This window comes from Dinoponera quadriceps, unplaced genomic scaffold, assembly GCF_001313825.1.
Source record: "Dinoponera quadriceps isolate SergipeBrazil2010 unplaced genomic scaffold, ASM131382v1 scaffold71, whole genome shotgun sequence".
In the NCBI taxonomy this organism is placed as follows: domain Eukaryota; kingdom Metazoa; phylum Arthropoda; class Insecta; order Hymenoptera; family Formicidae; genus Dinoponera; species Dinoponera quadriceps.
Genome location: NW_014554274.1, coordinates 915,392 through 932,017, shown reverse-complemented (window position 1 = coordinate 932,017; position 16,626 = coordinate 915,392). Strand labels below are relative to the sequence as shown.

At 45.8% G+C, this 16,626-nt stretch overlaps 1 protein-coding gene across 2 annotated transcripts in view; it reads left to right on the top strand.

Annotated features, from left to right (window-relative positions):
* LOC106741341 (complexin) overlaps positions 1-16,332 on the top strand; it is a 131,298-nt gene extending 114,966 nt beyond the window's left edge. For both annotated transcript variants that reach the window (XM_014613212.1, XM_014613222.1), the window contains 3 exons: positions 5,563-5,726; positions 13,953-14,082; positions 14,952-16,332. In XM_014613212.1, coding sequence (XP_014468698.1) covers positions 5,563-5,726; positions 13,953-14,082; positions 14,952-15,025 — 368 coding nt within the window. In that variant the 3' untranslated portion in view covers positions 15,026-16,332. The remainder of the gene's footprint in view (positions 1-5,562; positions 5,727-13,952; positions 14,083-14,951) is intronic.
* Positions 16,333-16,626: the final 294 nt, after the last annotated feature.

Sequence of the window (16,626 nt, the reverse complement as noted above, 5' to 3'; positions counted from 1 at the left end):
TTCTTACGAATGGAATGTTGCAGGCCACCGCAGACTGCCGATAAGTTGATTCTTCTCGCTCGGTTGGACGGTACTTACGAAATGAACACCGAATAAACTGCCGTGGGCGTGCGTAAATTCGCAAAGCGAATGAAGGATTAAGATCCAGTTGCACAGCAGAATCTGGCACGGAAAGAAAATCAAAATTTAGCTGCATTAACTAGAAAGGAACAACCAGATGCGTTCTGACTGAAGAAAATGGAATTTCTGGTTCTTATGATTCAAGTGTGATTCTTATAACCAGACATTCTGTCCCCTTCAGCCAAAATGCATCTGATTCTTCCCCTTTCTGTGGTTAATATAATTAAATTTTTTTCTCCATGCGCTAAATTTTTTTCTCCATGCTATTCTAAATTCACATGTGTGCAGATGTAACGAGCAAGTCTTTATTATGCNAGAGAGAGAGAGAGAGAGAGAGAGAGAGAGAGAGAGAGAGAGAAGAAAAGGAGGAAGGCAGTCGATCCACGCTCGATAACACGTCAAACCTATATAGAACGGTTCCGGAATTACAAGCGCACTTGCACATGCATTACTTGCACGCCAGGCGAAACATCCTTGAGCCGAAAGGGTGTATAGTAAAAGAGATGCTATCGTGACGCTCTATAAACCGCGAATGTACCGAATATAAGCTCGCGTGAAGGAAAATAACGAAAGGCATTACTTGCACGTGGTAGTAAATACGTACACGTATACAATGCTCCGTTTATTACACACACACACACTTACACACGTATGTATGTATACATGCCCCCGAAACATCATACATCTAAATTAAAATCGTTTCATTTTGGTTAAAGCCGAGGGCTGATATCCAACTAACGTTTACAACTCCGTCGTCGACGTCGATGACGTCCGTCGACCTAATTGCATAACTGGAAAATTTTCAGATACCGCCAATCAAACGGACCGTTCGCCAACTTGCGTTACGCCTGTTCCGCGTCTTGTTTAATTGATAATCTCCGCGCCCGTTCGTCCGTGATTGATCCATAAAATAGGCATTGCCGGGTGGGCGGTAGCGTGTCGTTAAAGAATTCACGATGATCAATAATAGAAGTACGATGGCCGATTGTTGGGAACGCGCGTTCGATGTAACGCGCGTTACACAGCCCGTCCCAGGACCGAGTGAATTCCGCCCCGATCGCTACTGGTAAATACATTTCCGAACACGGAGACTGGTCGTTGGGAACACCTGCGGCCCCCCTCCGGTGTCACGAGCACTCGCTCTGTTCGGCATTGTCATTGCTATCTAATTGGATCTGCATCTCGTGCGAACTCGCGACGACCTCTATTACAAACGGCTGCGAAATTAAAATGTCCGTTTGAGCGTTAAACAAATGCGCCGTTGCTCGCGCGCGGCGTTCGTATTACGAAAAAAAAAAAAAAGGGAGAGAATAGAAAGGAAAATAGCGAACGATCGGCAACGAATTCGCGACATCGCGACAGATTACGCGGCAATCCGCCGGGAATAAAGTCTTCTCTTTTATTCAGAACCGCCGGAACGCGCTCCACTTATTTAGAGCTCTGCAATTGTAATCCGTTAGTCGACTTATATCCGCTCTAATTTGTACGTTATATTACCGACTCGCCCACACCGGCACTATGTAAGCCGGGTATTATTTCTATACCCGGGTATAACCGGTGTACCCAAACTCAGATACCACTCTCGGGTACTCGGGATTGACATCATCAACCCACATCCGCATCCTTTGTTCTTAATAGTTGAAAGTGTTTTATTTATTGCATTCTAGTGTTATATTGCACTTTATATTCTTTTCTTAATCGTCCATCCGAATTGATCTGTATTCATCAGAAAAATAATCGGATTCGCCCGATTCTATATATGACGACTTCAATTCAAAGTTTCTCAACGATCCTATTCGATACGATTTGCAAGAAAAAAAAAGAGCGGATTAATATTTCTCCCGCTCGATATCGGAGAACAATTTGTATTGGAATAAACATTCCCGTTGCCCATTCCAATGAACAGGCGGGTGATTAGTGAGCTTATTAGTCCGGATCCACGATAGGTGCAGTAAGCTTTTAACCTTTGGCTCTAAGCAATAAAGTGGAATTCCCGACGAAAGTTTCCCGCGCTGCCGGGAGTCGCGATGACGCTTAAATCTTAGGAATTGCAACGCCTGGAATTAGCATAGGACGAGGATATGTTATAAAACAATAAATATTATGTAAAAAATTAACACAAAATTATATAATACGTTTAATCGACGTTGAAATATGAAATGTGTTATTTTAACACTTACATATGTTGAATACTGATGTAAAATAAAATATTGAAATAACATAAAAACAATACGTTAAAGTAACACATGGGCATGTTAGAAGTTTAACATAAAAATTTTAACAAGGACCGATTTTAACACAAGTACAAAATTGTTTTACTTGCGCTGGGAATGCTTTTTGCGAGAAATTACGCTAGAACGAAAGGCTAAAAGTTTACTACACCTATTGTGGACCCGGACTTATGATATTCTCGCGCATACGAAACTCCATTTCTTCTCACGTTCGCTGATCCGCATGATTCGCGGATCAGCCTCTGTTCTTCGTCTTCGGCGGCTCGATTTCATTGAAATTCCACGCCTTCGCGGGGACGTAATACAAAAGAAGTCGCTGTACATCGATGCGTCAGTCAGTCAGTCAGTCAGTCGGTCGGTTGATTGCTTCGGACAGGATCTGCATTTTAATCGGTCTCTCCCGAGAACGAAACTGCTTTATTTCAGCGTGAACGCAGGTAACAAGCCGAGCAAGGGAAAGTCGGCCCTCTTCCCTTTGCCTCGTTTTCCCGTTCCATCGGACGCTAACGGCGATCGCCGCTTCATCGAACAATCCGCCGTCCAATCACCGTCGCGCGCGCAGATGTTGCGCTGTGAAATGAGTTTACTGCGATTTCAAACGAGCCGCCGCCGCCGCCACATCGATATGGTCACCTCATCCGCATTTCTCGATCGTATTGGCTGTTTCGCCACTTGGTCGGGAACAAAAGGGGAAGGGGGAAGGATAAAAAGAGGATAAAAAAAAATCGGACAACCGTCTGAAATGGGCGGATTATTCGTTTGCATGCGAATGGCTTGCCGGGGGAGAGTGGGGGGGGGGATTCTGTGTGAGGAGAGTATCCCCGGCGTATATACGGTCAATGATAAAATCGAGTGGACGATAATACGACGCGGATTCAATCAGTTTTCGTCATTCGGTCTGCCCTTCGCTCTCCCGCTCTCGTACTTCGTTTCGCGTACGTGTTTGCGCGTGTGCGAGTGTGGAAATGAAAGCGAGGACGGGGGACGTATTCGCGAGGCAAAGTCGCGTCAATGAAAGGACGCGGGAATGAGCACGGTGACGTAATGCAGGTGACCGGTGTGCGGGGGAGGGGGGGGTGAAGGAGAAGAGGTCGGGAAGATTGGAATTCGAAGATGCGCCAAACAATTCCGCATTGGATTCCGTTGGCGCCGTTGCGCTGGCCATTACGCCGGCAACGGCTCTCCGACTGCCGGCTGACTTTTTAGGATGCTGCGCGAGTTCTTCCCGTGCCGCGGCAACTTCGGGACGTGGTTTCCGCGAGAACTGCCGAGTGGTCTGCTAAACTAAGGCATGTAGCCCTTCGGCTTCAGTTTCCGTTCGCTACGACGACGGCAGCAAAGCTTAGCCGGCGACTAATGGCGAACGCAGCTGGTGTTTCTCTCGTGAAAATAAAATTGTATGAGGGCTCTTGTAAAAATTGAGAGACTCGCTCAGCACGACGGTGGAGCAAGTTAGTGGGCGCACGTGGCGCGACGGGAATGCGGAATCTATGCTGAGAGTGACTTTCAGAGCGAGATCCAATTAAAATAAGCTAATTGATGATTAACCGGCAGAATGGCGAACAGTTTGCAACTGTATAATTTGCCGTCCGACAATAATCGACAAATTAATAATTCTGCGTATGTTAACAAAATAAATCAGTACTTGTGACAGCAATTTTAAATACATATCATAAATAAAGAAATAGTAAGAGAATTCTTTAAATCATTTAAACAACAAACTGCTTTTCATCTTCCGTACTGGGGACGCTATCGGTTAAATTAATCGTCGATCGGCTTAATTAGAATTAATCAGGTGTATTTGAGTTAAATGTACATTAATGACCGTTGATTATTCGACTGATATGCTATTTTAATATCACGTGATATCGTATCATATCCAAATGCGATGTCGATGAACGATTAGAAGAACTAAGGATTTTTCGTGAATGTTAGAGCTTTATCGAAGCTTACGTAACGGGCATCCTCGGACACGACATCTCCGCGATATCGTTCTGCCGATATCCTTTCGAAGATTTTTCCCAAATTCGTCAGAGAGAATTCCACCGGGTCGCGCTGAAGAGCGCGCCTGTACATCGCTCGTTCAGCGATGTCGCGAAATTCTCAGATAACCGCCGGAGAATTTCATTTTGTCAAATAAAATTTGTCCGGGCAGTCTCGCCGGACACACGACGACGGACGACGAAACCGCAGGAATTCCGTTATTAATCTTTTTCAGGAAAAAGACGCGTTTTAAATCGCTCCGCGCGCAAATTTCAAATATGCCGCGCACCTTCGCGGTGCGGTCGACCACCCGGCGCTCACGGTAGGAAATTTCACTAAGAAATTCAAACCCGACACCTCTCTCCCGGCTCTCGCGACCATTTCTTCTCTCGATTCGGTAAATAAAAAATTCACCCGCCGATCTCACGTTGCGTCGAGCATCAACGAGTTCAGCTCGGATTAGCGAAATCAATACGGACGATGTGGGTATACACAGTTCCGACAACTTTCACGCGCGATACATAAATCGGACATTTTTTCTCCTCATAATTCCATTTGTGTATATATTTTATCGAGAAAGAGAAAGAGAGAGAAAGAGGAGATATTACCTAGAGTATACTGCGGATCCGCTTATTTTCCCGCCGCACTTTGTAGACGCAGCGGTCTTCAAAGCCCCGGAGTTAGTTGGCGACGAAAGAGAGCGACTGAACAAAATTGAAACAAAAAGATGGACGTCGGGCGTCGGACTTCAAAGTATCTTTCCAACTCGCGGAAAGCAGCGCAAATACGCGAACACCAAGGCGATGGGTGAAAGGATGGGTGGGCAAGGGTGAACGAGGAAGGAAGAAAGAAAGAGAGAGAGAGAAAATGGCGAATTAGCACCGGGATAGAAGTAGTATTAATTTCCTCGAAGCGCCCGGAGATTCCTTCGCATCATTCCCCTCTTTGCCGTTGTGTTTCTCCCGAAATCTCGCTCTTTCCCAGCCGCTTTGTCTGTTTCATAAACGCTAGCAGCAACAGAGCCAGTCCCTCGTGGCACGGTATTATTAAATTCTCCGCGAGAAAGATAAATCCTCAAATTTCAGGATACTGGATAAATTTATACGCGGAACTGTAGATATTGAGATGCGGTCATAGTATGTAGTACTGCGCTGACGCATGCCGCGGCGGAAGGGAATCCCATATGTGAGATATGTACGAATTTCGTTTATTTTCTTCTATTTCGTAGGAGCGGTAGGTGGCGAAGGAGGTGACGAAGATGACAAGGAGAAGGAGGAGGAGGCCGAGAGGGAAAGGCAGGAGGCTATTAGGGAGGCCGAAGAGAGAAGGAAGGAGAAGCACCGCAAAATGGAGGAGGAACGGGAGAAGATGCGACAGGAGATCAGAGACAAGGTCAGAAACCGAGCGATTCCTTTAATTGTGCAAGTTGGCTGACTAACTAATCCGTAACTCTCATTACGGGATGTCGTACGGGTGTGAGGTGGACAGATGGTCCTCTCTCACTCATGAATGTTTCTCTCGACATCTGTGCGGTGTGAAATATATTTTGTGTGTGTGTGTGTGTGTCTGTGTGTGGCGGACGAGAAAGAAAAAGAAGAAAAGAAGAGGAAAAAAAAGGGGCTGCAAATTAAGTCAGGAGGCTCCGCGAATTTTCATTCACACACGAGTGCGCGTCCACAACACTCGATTTTGTCCCTGACTATAAATATCCGAGTACAGTCTGAATATCGCCACGTGTTTTTCTGCGTTTTCCACGAGAGCCCTCGATTTCATCTAGGTCATGTCAACGCCGTTGACTCCGTCCTGACAGGACAATACATCAGGATTGATAATGGCGCGATCCAGCGTGCACTTTACGTCTCTTTCTCTCTTCTACCCACTGTCGTTCCCTTCACCCCAACCATCCCCCTCTTTTACCTCTTTTCATCCGCGCTCTTGTTGCCCGCCAAATCGGTGAGTGCGCTGGAAGTTTTTGCGAAATCCCGGCGTACATTGTTCTATCCCGTTTGATCAATGCCTCGATGGATTCTATTTTCTATGTGATCCATTCCGATTGCTTTGTCCTCCAGAAAAATACCAAGTGGGCCAGATTGGATTCGAACTTCGAGCGGAAACTCAAGAGCCAATATCGAAGTCCTACCGTGTCATTAATATTTTTTTTGTCTCTTTGCTTGTTTTTTTCGTTAACACGTCAATTTGGGCGACATTCAATCATGTCGTGTCGTGTCGAAAATAGCGGAAATGAAAGCATTTTTAATCCCCTTCCAGGCCGCTCGGGCAATAAGATAATCGCGTGTTCCATTCGTGATAAAATGTTACGGTAATAATTTGTTACGGGATAAAGTTCGATGTATTGAGTCGCAGAGCGAATAACCTTTTCTCTCTTCTTTTTTCTCTTCGTTTTATTTGCAGATGAAATATTTTCCAATCTACGTACGAATATAATAACGTCCCGTTTCCGTCCAGTGGACAAAACCGGCAGATTCTTTTAGCCTAGAGATTTTCGAAAAAGAAAGGAAGGAGAAAAGCATATATGCGCTAAGCTTAAGCATAGGCAGGTATGCGCGAATCGGCGAACGGCAGATTTATGTTTCCTTTCGCCGATATTTGTAACGGCCTCGCGAATTTCGCGGGACATTAATTGGAGTGGAAACACGATTATCTCGAGCGTAAACAGAAAATGATATCGTTGAAGGGACGAAGCGCGCGTAGTTCGACGTTGCGGGACGTTTGATGATCCGTGTGTGGCATACCGACCGCGCGCTGCAGTTGTAATTCCACGCAGAAGTGGTCGATCGAGTGGTCGGCCGTTGTAACCATTATCATGGCAGTTGCAATTCCCATATAGAAGGTGTCTTGATTCGCCGGAGATCGATAGCGCGCTTCGGCGAATCTGGAGCCCGACGATCGAAAAAACCGGAATTCGAGAGAAACGAAGAGTAGTTTGGAAGAAACTGCATTGAAAGAAGGATTCGGTAACATATAACAGAATTTGGTAGCTGTTGCTAAATAATTTGGTGAAATATTGCGTGCCAAATATTTGGCAACAATTACGAAATATATAATTCGATTAGATGAAATAAATATATATATAGTTCTAAGAGCCAAGATTTAGTTGCTTGAACTATGCAGGTCATTAAACTAAACTTTAGTAATTGATACCATATCTTGATAACAGAAAATAAGATATATTTGGTAACTATTACTAAATATATAGTCCATAAGAAAAATTGTTCTAGATATTTTTTTCATTTTACTAAAAATATTTCATCGTTTTACGTAAACTATCTTAAGATAGCTTGACATTCTGCTTCATTTTCATGTATTTCCTTACTTCATACGTGAAAATCCTCGTGGGTTTCACCTTGTAGAGGTCACCTCATCCAACTTTTGATCGCGGTCGTTGTTGCTTTACGTTAATCGGACAGGAATTGACGTGCCCTTGTGATGTCTTTATAGTTCGTGCTTGTGATGTGGTTATATGGAAAAAGAGAACTAGAGAGAGAGATAAAGAGAGAGAGAGAGAGAGAGAAAATCATAATTACTAAAAGTTACCAAATATTCCAAATATTTTATTGTAAAAATGGAGTTGAATGATTTCGTAACAAAATATCTAGTAATAATCATGAAATATTTGTTAATGGATATTAAATATTTGGTAGCTATTATTGTTTTATTTAGTTGATTCAAATCTGAATAAATGTCGTTCATATTGCAAGTCAACTGAATATATGCTAATTAATATCACATTTCGTAACCAAATATTCCGTTCGAAATCTCTAATTAAATACATTTAGTAAGTATTATCAAACATTTTTCAGTGTACTTCTTTCACAAAGTTTAAAGAAGCACGCAAAATCGAGGACCTAGAGGATCCTTCGGGTATTCTTCAGGATCGAACAAAGTCTAATCGGCCAGTCCGGATGAGCCTGCGGGAGAGGGAAGCCGTGTAACAGTACTAAAGATGCCAGTTAAAAGTTGGACAGATATAATAACGAAGAAATCGAGTTTCCGCGACTTCATTACTCTCTCTCTCTCTCTCTCTCTTCCTCTCCCTCTCGGCAAACCGGATAAAATACGTCTTTCGCGGACATCCCGACATTCGTTCATCCGGCCGCGGTTTTATTCACGAGAGACCGGCGGAGAGAGGATCTCGCCGACGAAATATAATTAACACTAATGGCCGCTTCATCAAGGGCGCAGGAGCCACCGTTAAATCCTTTCGTCTTGGCCACGGAAACGTGATTCTTCGAAAACGAGCGGAAAGATTGAGACGCGCGCCGCGATCCCTCGTGAGAATAGAGAGCCCTATTCTTGCGTAGCGGAAGAAGAGGCTTTGGCATGGTAATCGCATCGGGTCAGGTCAAATCCGATTTCCTATCTCAACTAATGAACGAAGTGGGACTTTGTTACCGAGACTCGGCGAGTCCCTGTGCAATTTGGAAATATTCTTTTTGTTACTTTATTTAAGAGCCTATCTCTTTTCTCTCTCTCTCTCTCTCTCTTCCTCATGCCCTCACCGTGACAGAAAGAGAGAGAGAGAGAACAGGAACGCCACGCACAGCTGATATTATTGTGAAAGCGTAAATATCGCTTCGTAATGTTATTGCGACATTGCGCAACGCCGCGTACCGGTGCTTTTACGACACATGGATTTCGTTGATATTCATAGGGCGCGTTCGCGTACGTTTTGTCTGACTTATACGATCATCCTGCGTTTTTCACGTGGCCGTCGTCGAAAAAATTCGTTTCGCCTCCCATCGGCGTTGATTTAACGTGTGCGCGCGTACGCGTATTTATTTAAACGCGGTTATCGGTACTCCGGAGGCCAGCTCGCTTTCGCGTTACTGTGATCGATTGATCGCGCATCGCCGATTTCGTGCATTCTTGAACGCGTGACGTTCGTCCGAGCGAAAATGTCAGCGCGCGAGTTTGGACGGACGGCCGTCATCGGTCCGCCTTGAAAATTTTATCGAGGTCGCGTCGACGATATAATATATTCTGGAATATTGACTCATATATATATATATATATATATATATATATATATATATATATATATATATATATATAGGCGCACGGGATGAATTTGTTCCGCAACGGCCAATTACGGAATATCACTTCGGCTCTTGCAGCACTGTTCTTTCGCATTTAAGAAAGCGCGTCGGGGCGACGCGTTTAATGAACGACGAGCTTCAATTATCGGATCTAGCATTAGGGTTCGCTTAACTTCAATTGGTGCTCTTAACTATACCTCGACTATGAAATTTACTTCTGTTCGACGAACTTCTTGCAGTTTTTATTTCCATCGCCACTATTACTCGCGCGGTCACTCTCACGCTATTGTTCGCCAGAATTGCTGCGCGATTGGACGAAGAAAGCTTGGACTGCGAGAGAGAGAGAGAGAGAGAGAGAGAGAGAGAGAAAATAACAGAGAAACAAGCGCGAAGATGAAGAGCCCTTACCGTCCGAAAGCTACAGCACTGGCGTCTCTTCGATTCGCTGTAACTCTCAAAGATCGCTATTACTTCCCGCGAATTTACTCCTGCAGTATTTACCGAAAGAGAGCAGAGAGAAAGTACGTCGAACGCGCGACAAGAGGTGGTGAGGGATGGGCGAACGAGGACTCGGGGAAGCGGGTACGCGATGATTCGATAAAGTACATAATAAAATACGGCGGTGCTGCAACAAGGACGATGATGTCGAAGGGAATTGATCACGACAACGTGCAATAATGTCGTTTCTTCGGCAATTTTTCGCCAAGATGCCGCCGAAGATGAGGAACGGGAAGATTGAGGGGTAACCGGGGGAGGGTGGTAAAGGACGAGGAGGATGAAGGATTGGGGCTCGGGGAGAAGGGGGAGAGCACAGAGTGGCGGGTGTGTAACGTCGAGTAATATTTTGTCCGTGCGGCGAAACAAGGACGATATATTAAATCGATAAGAAAGAGCCCCGGGTCTTGATCCTCCAGAAATCTCTCCTTGTGATCTCTCGCGCGCGACAGCGACAGCCAATTCTCCCGGCGGCGGAAATTTCGCCCGATTACAACACGTATCACGGCGTACGATACGCAATCATATCGGACGATGAGGCGATTCTAATTGTCGACACCGTGAAGTAATCTGTGACGTCGCGCACCGGGTGTCGGCAGTCGGACGAAAGTTCCTCCGGGAGTTTCTGCTTGTTCTTCCTCTCCTCGAGCGGACTTCCGACTTCTCTTCGGGAGGAATCGCGACGTCGACTAACCGGTAAGTCTCCTCGGAAATATCACGAAATTATCACGAATTATTTCCAGCGATGGTTCGTGTTATTATCCTGTAACTGGGTAGCGTACTTTTAGAACAGCTTCCTCTGGAGCATTTAAGACTGCACGTGTAACATCTGCCTCTCGTCAAAATTTGATATTATCTATCCTGAGACAGGGCTGTCGACGTGGATGTCGGGCTTCGGCGGTTAGCCTCCGTGTCGTAATTAAAATCCGGATGATTGATCGTCCGCGTGTTAAACAGGCGGACGGGGAACGTCGAAGATGATGTCCAAGGGAGGAGGAGGCGCATCATCGCGTGACATCTCCGGTGTCGCAGCGAGGCGAGGAAAAAAGGACGACGCGGGCGCAGCTGCGAAATAGGAAGAGAGAAGATTGAACTTAACTGGGGTCAAATTGACTCTAGTAGGGAGTCCCTGCATTCAATATGGCGACTTCCTAATAGAGTCAGGCTGACTCCTTTTAAGACGTTCACCAGGCGAACCGTCTCGGAAGTACTTAAAAGCGTGCGCTTGAAATGAAGTTAAGGCCACTTAACTTGCGAAGTGTCGGTTGATTTAATGCTAGTAAGGCGAGGTTGTCGCGAATGATCTGCATTCACGGTAGATTTGTGGAAAACAGAGCGATATTCGAGGTATCGCCCGGCCGACGAGAGGGACGGCCGATCGGCCGTCCGTAGTACAAATTAGCGACTAGTATCGGAGGTAAAATAAAAGCAAAAGGGACCCTTTGAAATTTTCCCCATCCGTTCGATCGAGATGCATTTTTTTACTTTCATGCATTTTCCGCTCGATGTTGCCGGCATGTTCTCAAAGACGAAGAATGTAATTAACGGTGCGAATTCGCGTCCTCTCTAAAGGATCAAATGTAATGCGATACGCGTCCTTTGAAGCCTGCTATAACCCCGAATTCCCGATAGAGATCTCAGATTCCAATCTTCCCAGTGCGTCGATAAGGTGACGCAGTATCAGATCTTCTGTCTATAACATCCGCGAAATTTATGATGCAGACTGGAGGTATCGAATGCCATAATCTCATTTTCCACCCTTTCCTCTCCCGCTTTCGCAATATTAACAAGGTTCGCGAAGATAATGATGAACTATTATTTGTTTTATTTATCTACTTATTTATACGGGGATTATCTCTTTGATATAGTTATAGCGATGTATCCCGTTATGTCATTTCTCGATAGCGATAGATTTCCGAACAATAAAAGCGAATAATAGAATAATTATTAAACTTAATAATACAATATGCTTTATATGTATAATGCGTGCTCTTATTTTTAAAGAAATAAATGTATATTTGCACTGAGATATGTACTTGTATTTATTCTGATAGATGCTAATTGGTAGAAAAATAATTTTAACACGCGACGTAATTAAGTCATTAGGATTCCTATACCCGTACGTCTTATTTAATTTTATTCCTTCATTACTCGAAGAAGCATGAACGATGTGTCGGATCGGTAACCTGTGATAACTTGATGTTAATCAGAATTGAAACGTTATTTGTAACACCGTTGCAAATTCCTTTTCTCAATAACAACTGGTCACGGCGTTATTTGTTTTTTTCTCCCGCTGGTAATGGTAACGACTGCGCACTTACGCTTCCTTACACAACAATATAGAATATAATCGTTACGTTTATTTCTACCTTACACATGCGGAATATGTGCACTCGGGACGGTTAACGGTGACCTGTCGTAAAAAGAAGGTCTTCGAAACTCGGCGAAAAAGTAACGGGAACGATTCGTTACTTCTCGAGTAACGAGTTATCTCTCACAATGAGCAACGGTAACTGCAGCGAGTTACATTTTTTTGTTTTTTCAGTTCATTCGGCTAACGAGTAACTTTTAAAAAGTAACTTTCCTAATTCTGACGTTAATATCCAGAAACGAGCGGTTATGAAATACCGTTAACTTAATAACGCAGAGTGCGTGTTAAGGCAACGTTGGCGTGCGTTTAACGCGGAAGGTCGGGGCCGGGGGAAGCGGCAGCGCGCTGCGACTTGTCCGGATTCGAAGACACGATAAAACCGATGAAGAGGCCGATCCTCTCCACAAAGTAGTCTACAACATGTACGAGTCTGAAGTGTCGCGTACGTGATAAATCGCCACGCGGCCATAATCCGGCGCATAATAATGTTCTCGCAGTGCTCGAGAGCACGTGGATGGTCCGTACGGACAGAAGCGCACATGACGCCGGTGCGGGCGCTCCGACACGTTGCACGTTTCGAGCGGAAGCATTAATTAACGTCAGGATCAGAGCATCAGATTTGAGGCTGCCATGAGGTACAGTCCTCGTTTATCCTCGCGCTATCTGTCTCCTCGACGCAACGCTGTGCACGCTGAGAGATTGAGAGTTCGAGGGAGGAAGGGGGAGGCGGGGAGAGAGAGAGAGAGAGAGATTTTGCTGTGAAATACAGGTTCGTGGAATGTGCCGATGATTCTCTTCTTGATCCGCGCGTTCGCGCATATATCCGAGCGAGCCGGTAGACGTGAGATCCATTAAAAGGCTTACACAATGTTATGAAGCGGCGATTTTTAAAAAAGTAATTAACGAAATCGCGTATAATACGGCGCTATAAGTTGAGAACACGGTCGGACAGAAGCCCCGGATGCGCCGGCTCAATTTATCAAACGGATGCGCAACTCGTTGTAACTCGGAAACAAGATTGAAAATATGAACTTCTCTCTCATTGTTCCCAAGTACTGAATCCCTAAAGTTAAGGCTCTTAAAGTTCACGTTCTCTGTCGCGGTCTGTAACTGAAGTAAACAACGCGCGGAAAAATCCAAGGTTTAACAACCGTCCGAGGGAAGGCGGGAGGCACTCGTAGAATGCGGGTTATTATCGGTTAAATGACGAATCATTTCGCAGAAAAACGGCAAATCTTAATGAGATCCCAGTCGACCGGTATAACCGCGATACACGCGATTCCGTTGACGGCGATAATACCAGTGCGCGCGCTCATCCACACGCATACAACCACACGCGCACACAGTCACTCGCTCACTCACACAAGGTGGTACGACCTATGACATGTCCGGCTGGCTCGCAATCGAACTCATTGTTGGCCGCGAGAGCACCGAGAGAGACAAAGCCGCCGATAGTACACGCGCGAGCGATCGCTGTCTCTTGCAAATTAGATATGCTCGTTCCAGAAGAGACGCGGCACAATGTCGACCCGATGTCTTTTGTTGCGCGTTTCGCGTGTTTATTAACTTCCCGGGGGCCTTTTGCAGTTTCGCCGAACGGGCGAGCTCGTTTTAACCCGTAAGCCCGGTGCGCGCGCGGACGTACGGAAAATACGAGATACCTAACGAAACGTCGTCTTTCTCTTTAATTTGCAGTATAACATAAAGAAGAGGGAAGAGGTGCAGGAAATGCCACAGGAAGAGCCTAATCCTCTGATGCGCAAGAAGAAAACGCCGGAGGAGCTGGCGGCCGAGGCCGAGGCTGAGGACGAGGACGAGTTCACGAGTACGTAGCGCACGAAATTCTCTCAGCGGTAACGCGTAACCGCGCGGGATCAAATTGGCGTTCTAGTTAGCAAATATAGCGCGGCATTGGCCAAGAATATATTTCCATCTATCTCCGAAAGAAATAGAGAGAGGGAGAGAGAGAGAGAGAGAAAGGTCAGACGGACGCGAACGTCGTTCTCAAAGAGTCAGACTCGTTCGACTGCTTGACTAGCATTATGAATAAAAGAACGCGCCCTCGCATTATCCCCGACAATTTGAACTAGAAATTATACGTTTCCCGGTACCTGCGAGTGAGTCTGAGATTATGTCAATCTATTGATTTTCTGCGCATACCTCGTGCGCAGTTTTCTCCATAAAAATAACGCGTACACACACACACACACACACTAATTTCGCGAATCCGAACGCCGAAACTGCTCGTCGTTATTCGTACTGGCGGGGAGGGGAGAAGGCGCGTCTAATTCTTGCCGGCGCTAATTCGCGGCGATGCATCGAGGAATAAATCCATGCCTCTGGGGAAATTATCGCGGGCTATACCCTGCATGCGCATATATATGCGACGCGGCAACACCAGAGAGATTCGGAAACAATTTCTGTCAACGTTGCCCGGGAGTACACCTGAACGTGTATACACTAATATCATTAATAAATTGTTATTCGCCGTAACACGCGATAAATGCACGCGCGCGATACCCGTCGCTATCGCCGCCCTTTCGTCGATTTCAACGCGCGCGTCGGGGTCGCGGTGGGATTACCGGATTGTTCCTCGGGCGTCACGCGCGGTGATTAGTCAGATTAAGCGAAGAAAAGGAGGAAAACCGAGGGCGAGGGACAGGCGTAACGCAGTTTTCGCTTTGACTGTTGCAGAGTTGAGAAACACGCTAGAAACGCAGGTGAGCGAACTCAAGGCTCAAATCGAAAGTAAGTGCAGCCTCCAATGAGTCTATCGCATCGCGCGGTTCGCGAGAAGGGTGACGCCGTGCGTCGTCAAAATCGCATCCGCTCCACGTCCCCTGGTGCCCGGAACAAAGAGGAAGGGGGTAGCAGATATAACGACAGAGCAGCGAGAAAGAGGAACAATACGCGGAGCCGCGATCAGCGTCGTCGCCGCCGTGTCGGCCAGTCGCAGATCGATCCCAGACACGGTCGATTGGCCGATCGTTGCTTGAAGCACGAACGACGAGAGAACGGGATCCGAGGGGGTCTCTCACCCCCGGAGGATCTCGAGGGTTGGTTCTTTTTTTTTCTCTCCTTTTCCTTCCTGAAGGACTCCCCGTCGGCGCGCTTGGACGCAACCGGAAATCGGGAGCGATCCTGTTGAGGATTTCGTTCTGCGCGAAGATAGACAAGCGAGAATCGGGGCTAGAGACGATCCGGCGGAGTCACTCCCCGGCTTCGAGACGAGACGAAGGAGGATATGTTTAACTCGACATTGAGATTCGCGGAGTACCCAAGACTGCAAATTTAAGCGAATTCGGAATGATATATATAGATATGCCGGAGATTGCTAATTAGAGCCTAAAACGTAAAATCGCGAATCATCAAACTCCGAACGCAACATTTGGAATTTAAACGATGTTCGGGAAGGGCGCTTTCGGAAAATGTTTGCCGGAGGAAAACGTCGAAATCAGCTCTCTTCGACTGTTTACGACGAGCGACTGCGTACACTTCGATCCAGCATCCATAAATTTCCTCGACTCTATCCGATTAGAGTGCCCTTGGCACTCTTTAACCGGATGAACGCGTGAGAAATTCTCGACAAATATCCCTGATATTCCCCCCAGCACAGTGTTGCAACGAAGACACGCAGAAGTTGACGACACTGAAGAGCGCGCAGAAAAATAGAGACTCGGATATCACCGTAAAATATCGACACGGTCGATGATCGCCATCCTCAGTCAAGAATAATGTGAGAAATAAACACCGCGAATCGATCGATACGTTTCCCGGTAGAGAAGAAAATTGCCCGCGTAATCCAATACCGCGCGGAAAGAATTATAAATCTAGAAGCCCCACCGATTCTCCATCAGATTCAAAAGTAAACCGTTTGGCCAAAATGGAGGATAGAATCTCGGAGAAAGCAGAAGAGGAGAGATGGCTTGAAGTTGAAAAATATTATCGATCGTCGATGGTGTTCGTGGTGGAGAAATGTACGGTGAAAGTGATGTGAATGAATGAGAAGAACGAACGAACGAACGAACGAGCGAGCGAGTGGAAAAGAGAGAGAGAACGAAAGAAAGAAAGAAAAAGTGAGAGAGAGGGAAAGAAATAGAGAGAAAGAATGCTGACTCGACCAGAGTGTGATTTTTTTATGTAATTGTTGCAGTTAAAAGTGTGAAATGACGTTGTTTTATAGAATAATTAGGTGTTCTGTAGAATGTTTAAGCGTAGTTATAGTTTGTAACGAATCAATTATCCGGTATAGCGGGTGAGGTATCCACGTGGATACCACGTTATTTTCTATTCATAGTTCGTCTAGGTATTCTACAGTTACGGAGAATTTTTGGCGCAATTTGGTGGTTTGAAAACAACAACAACAAAA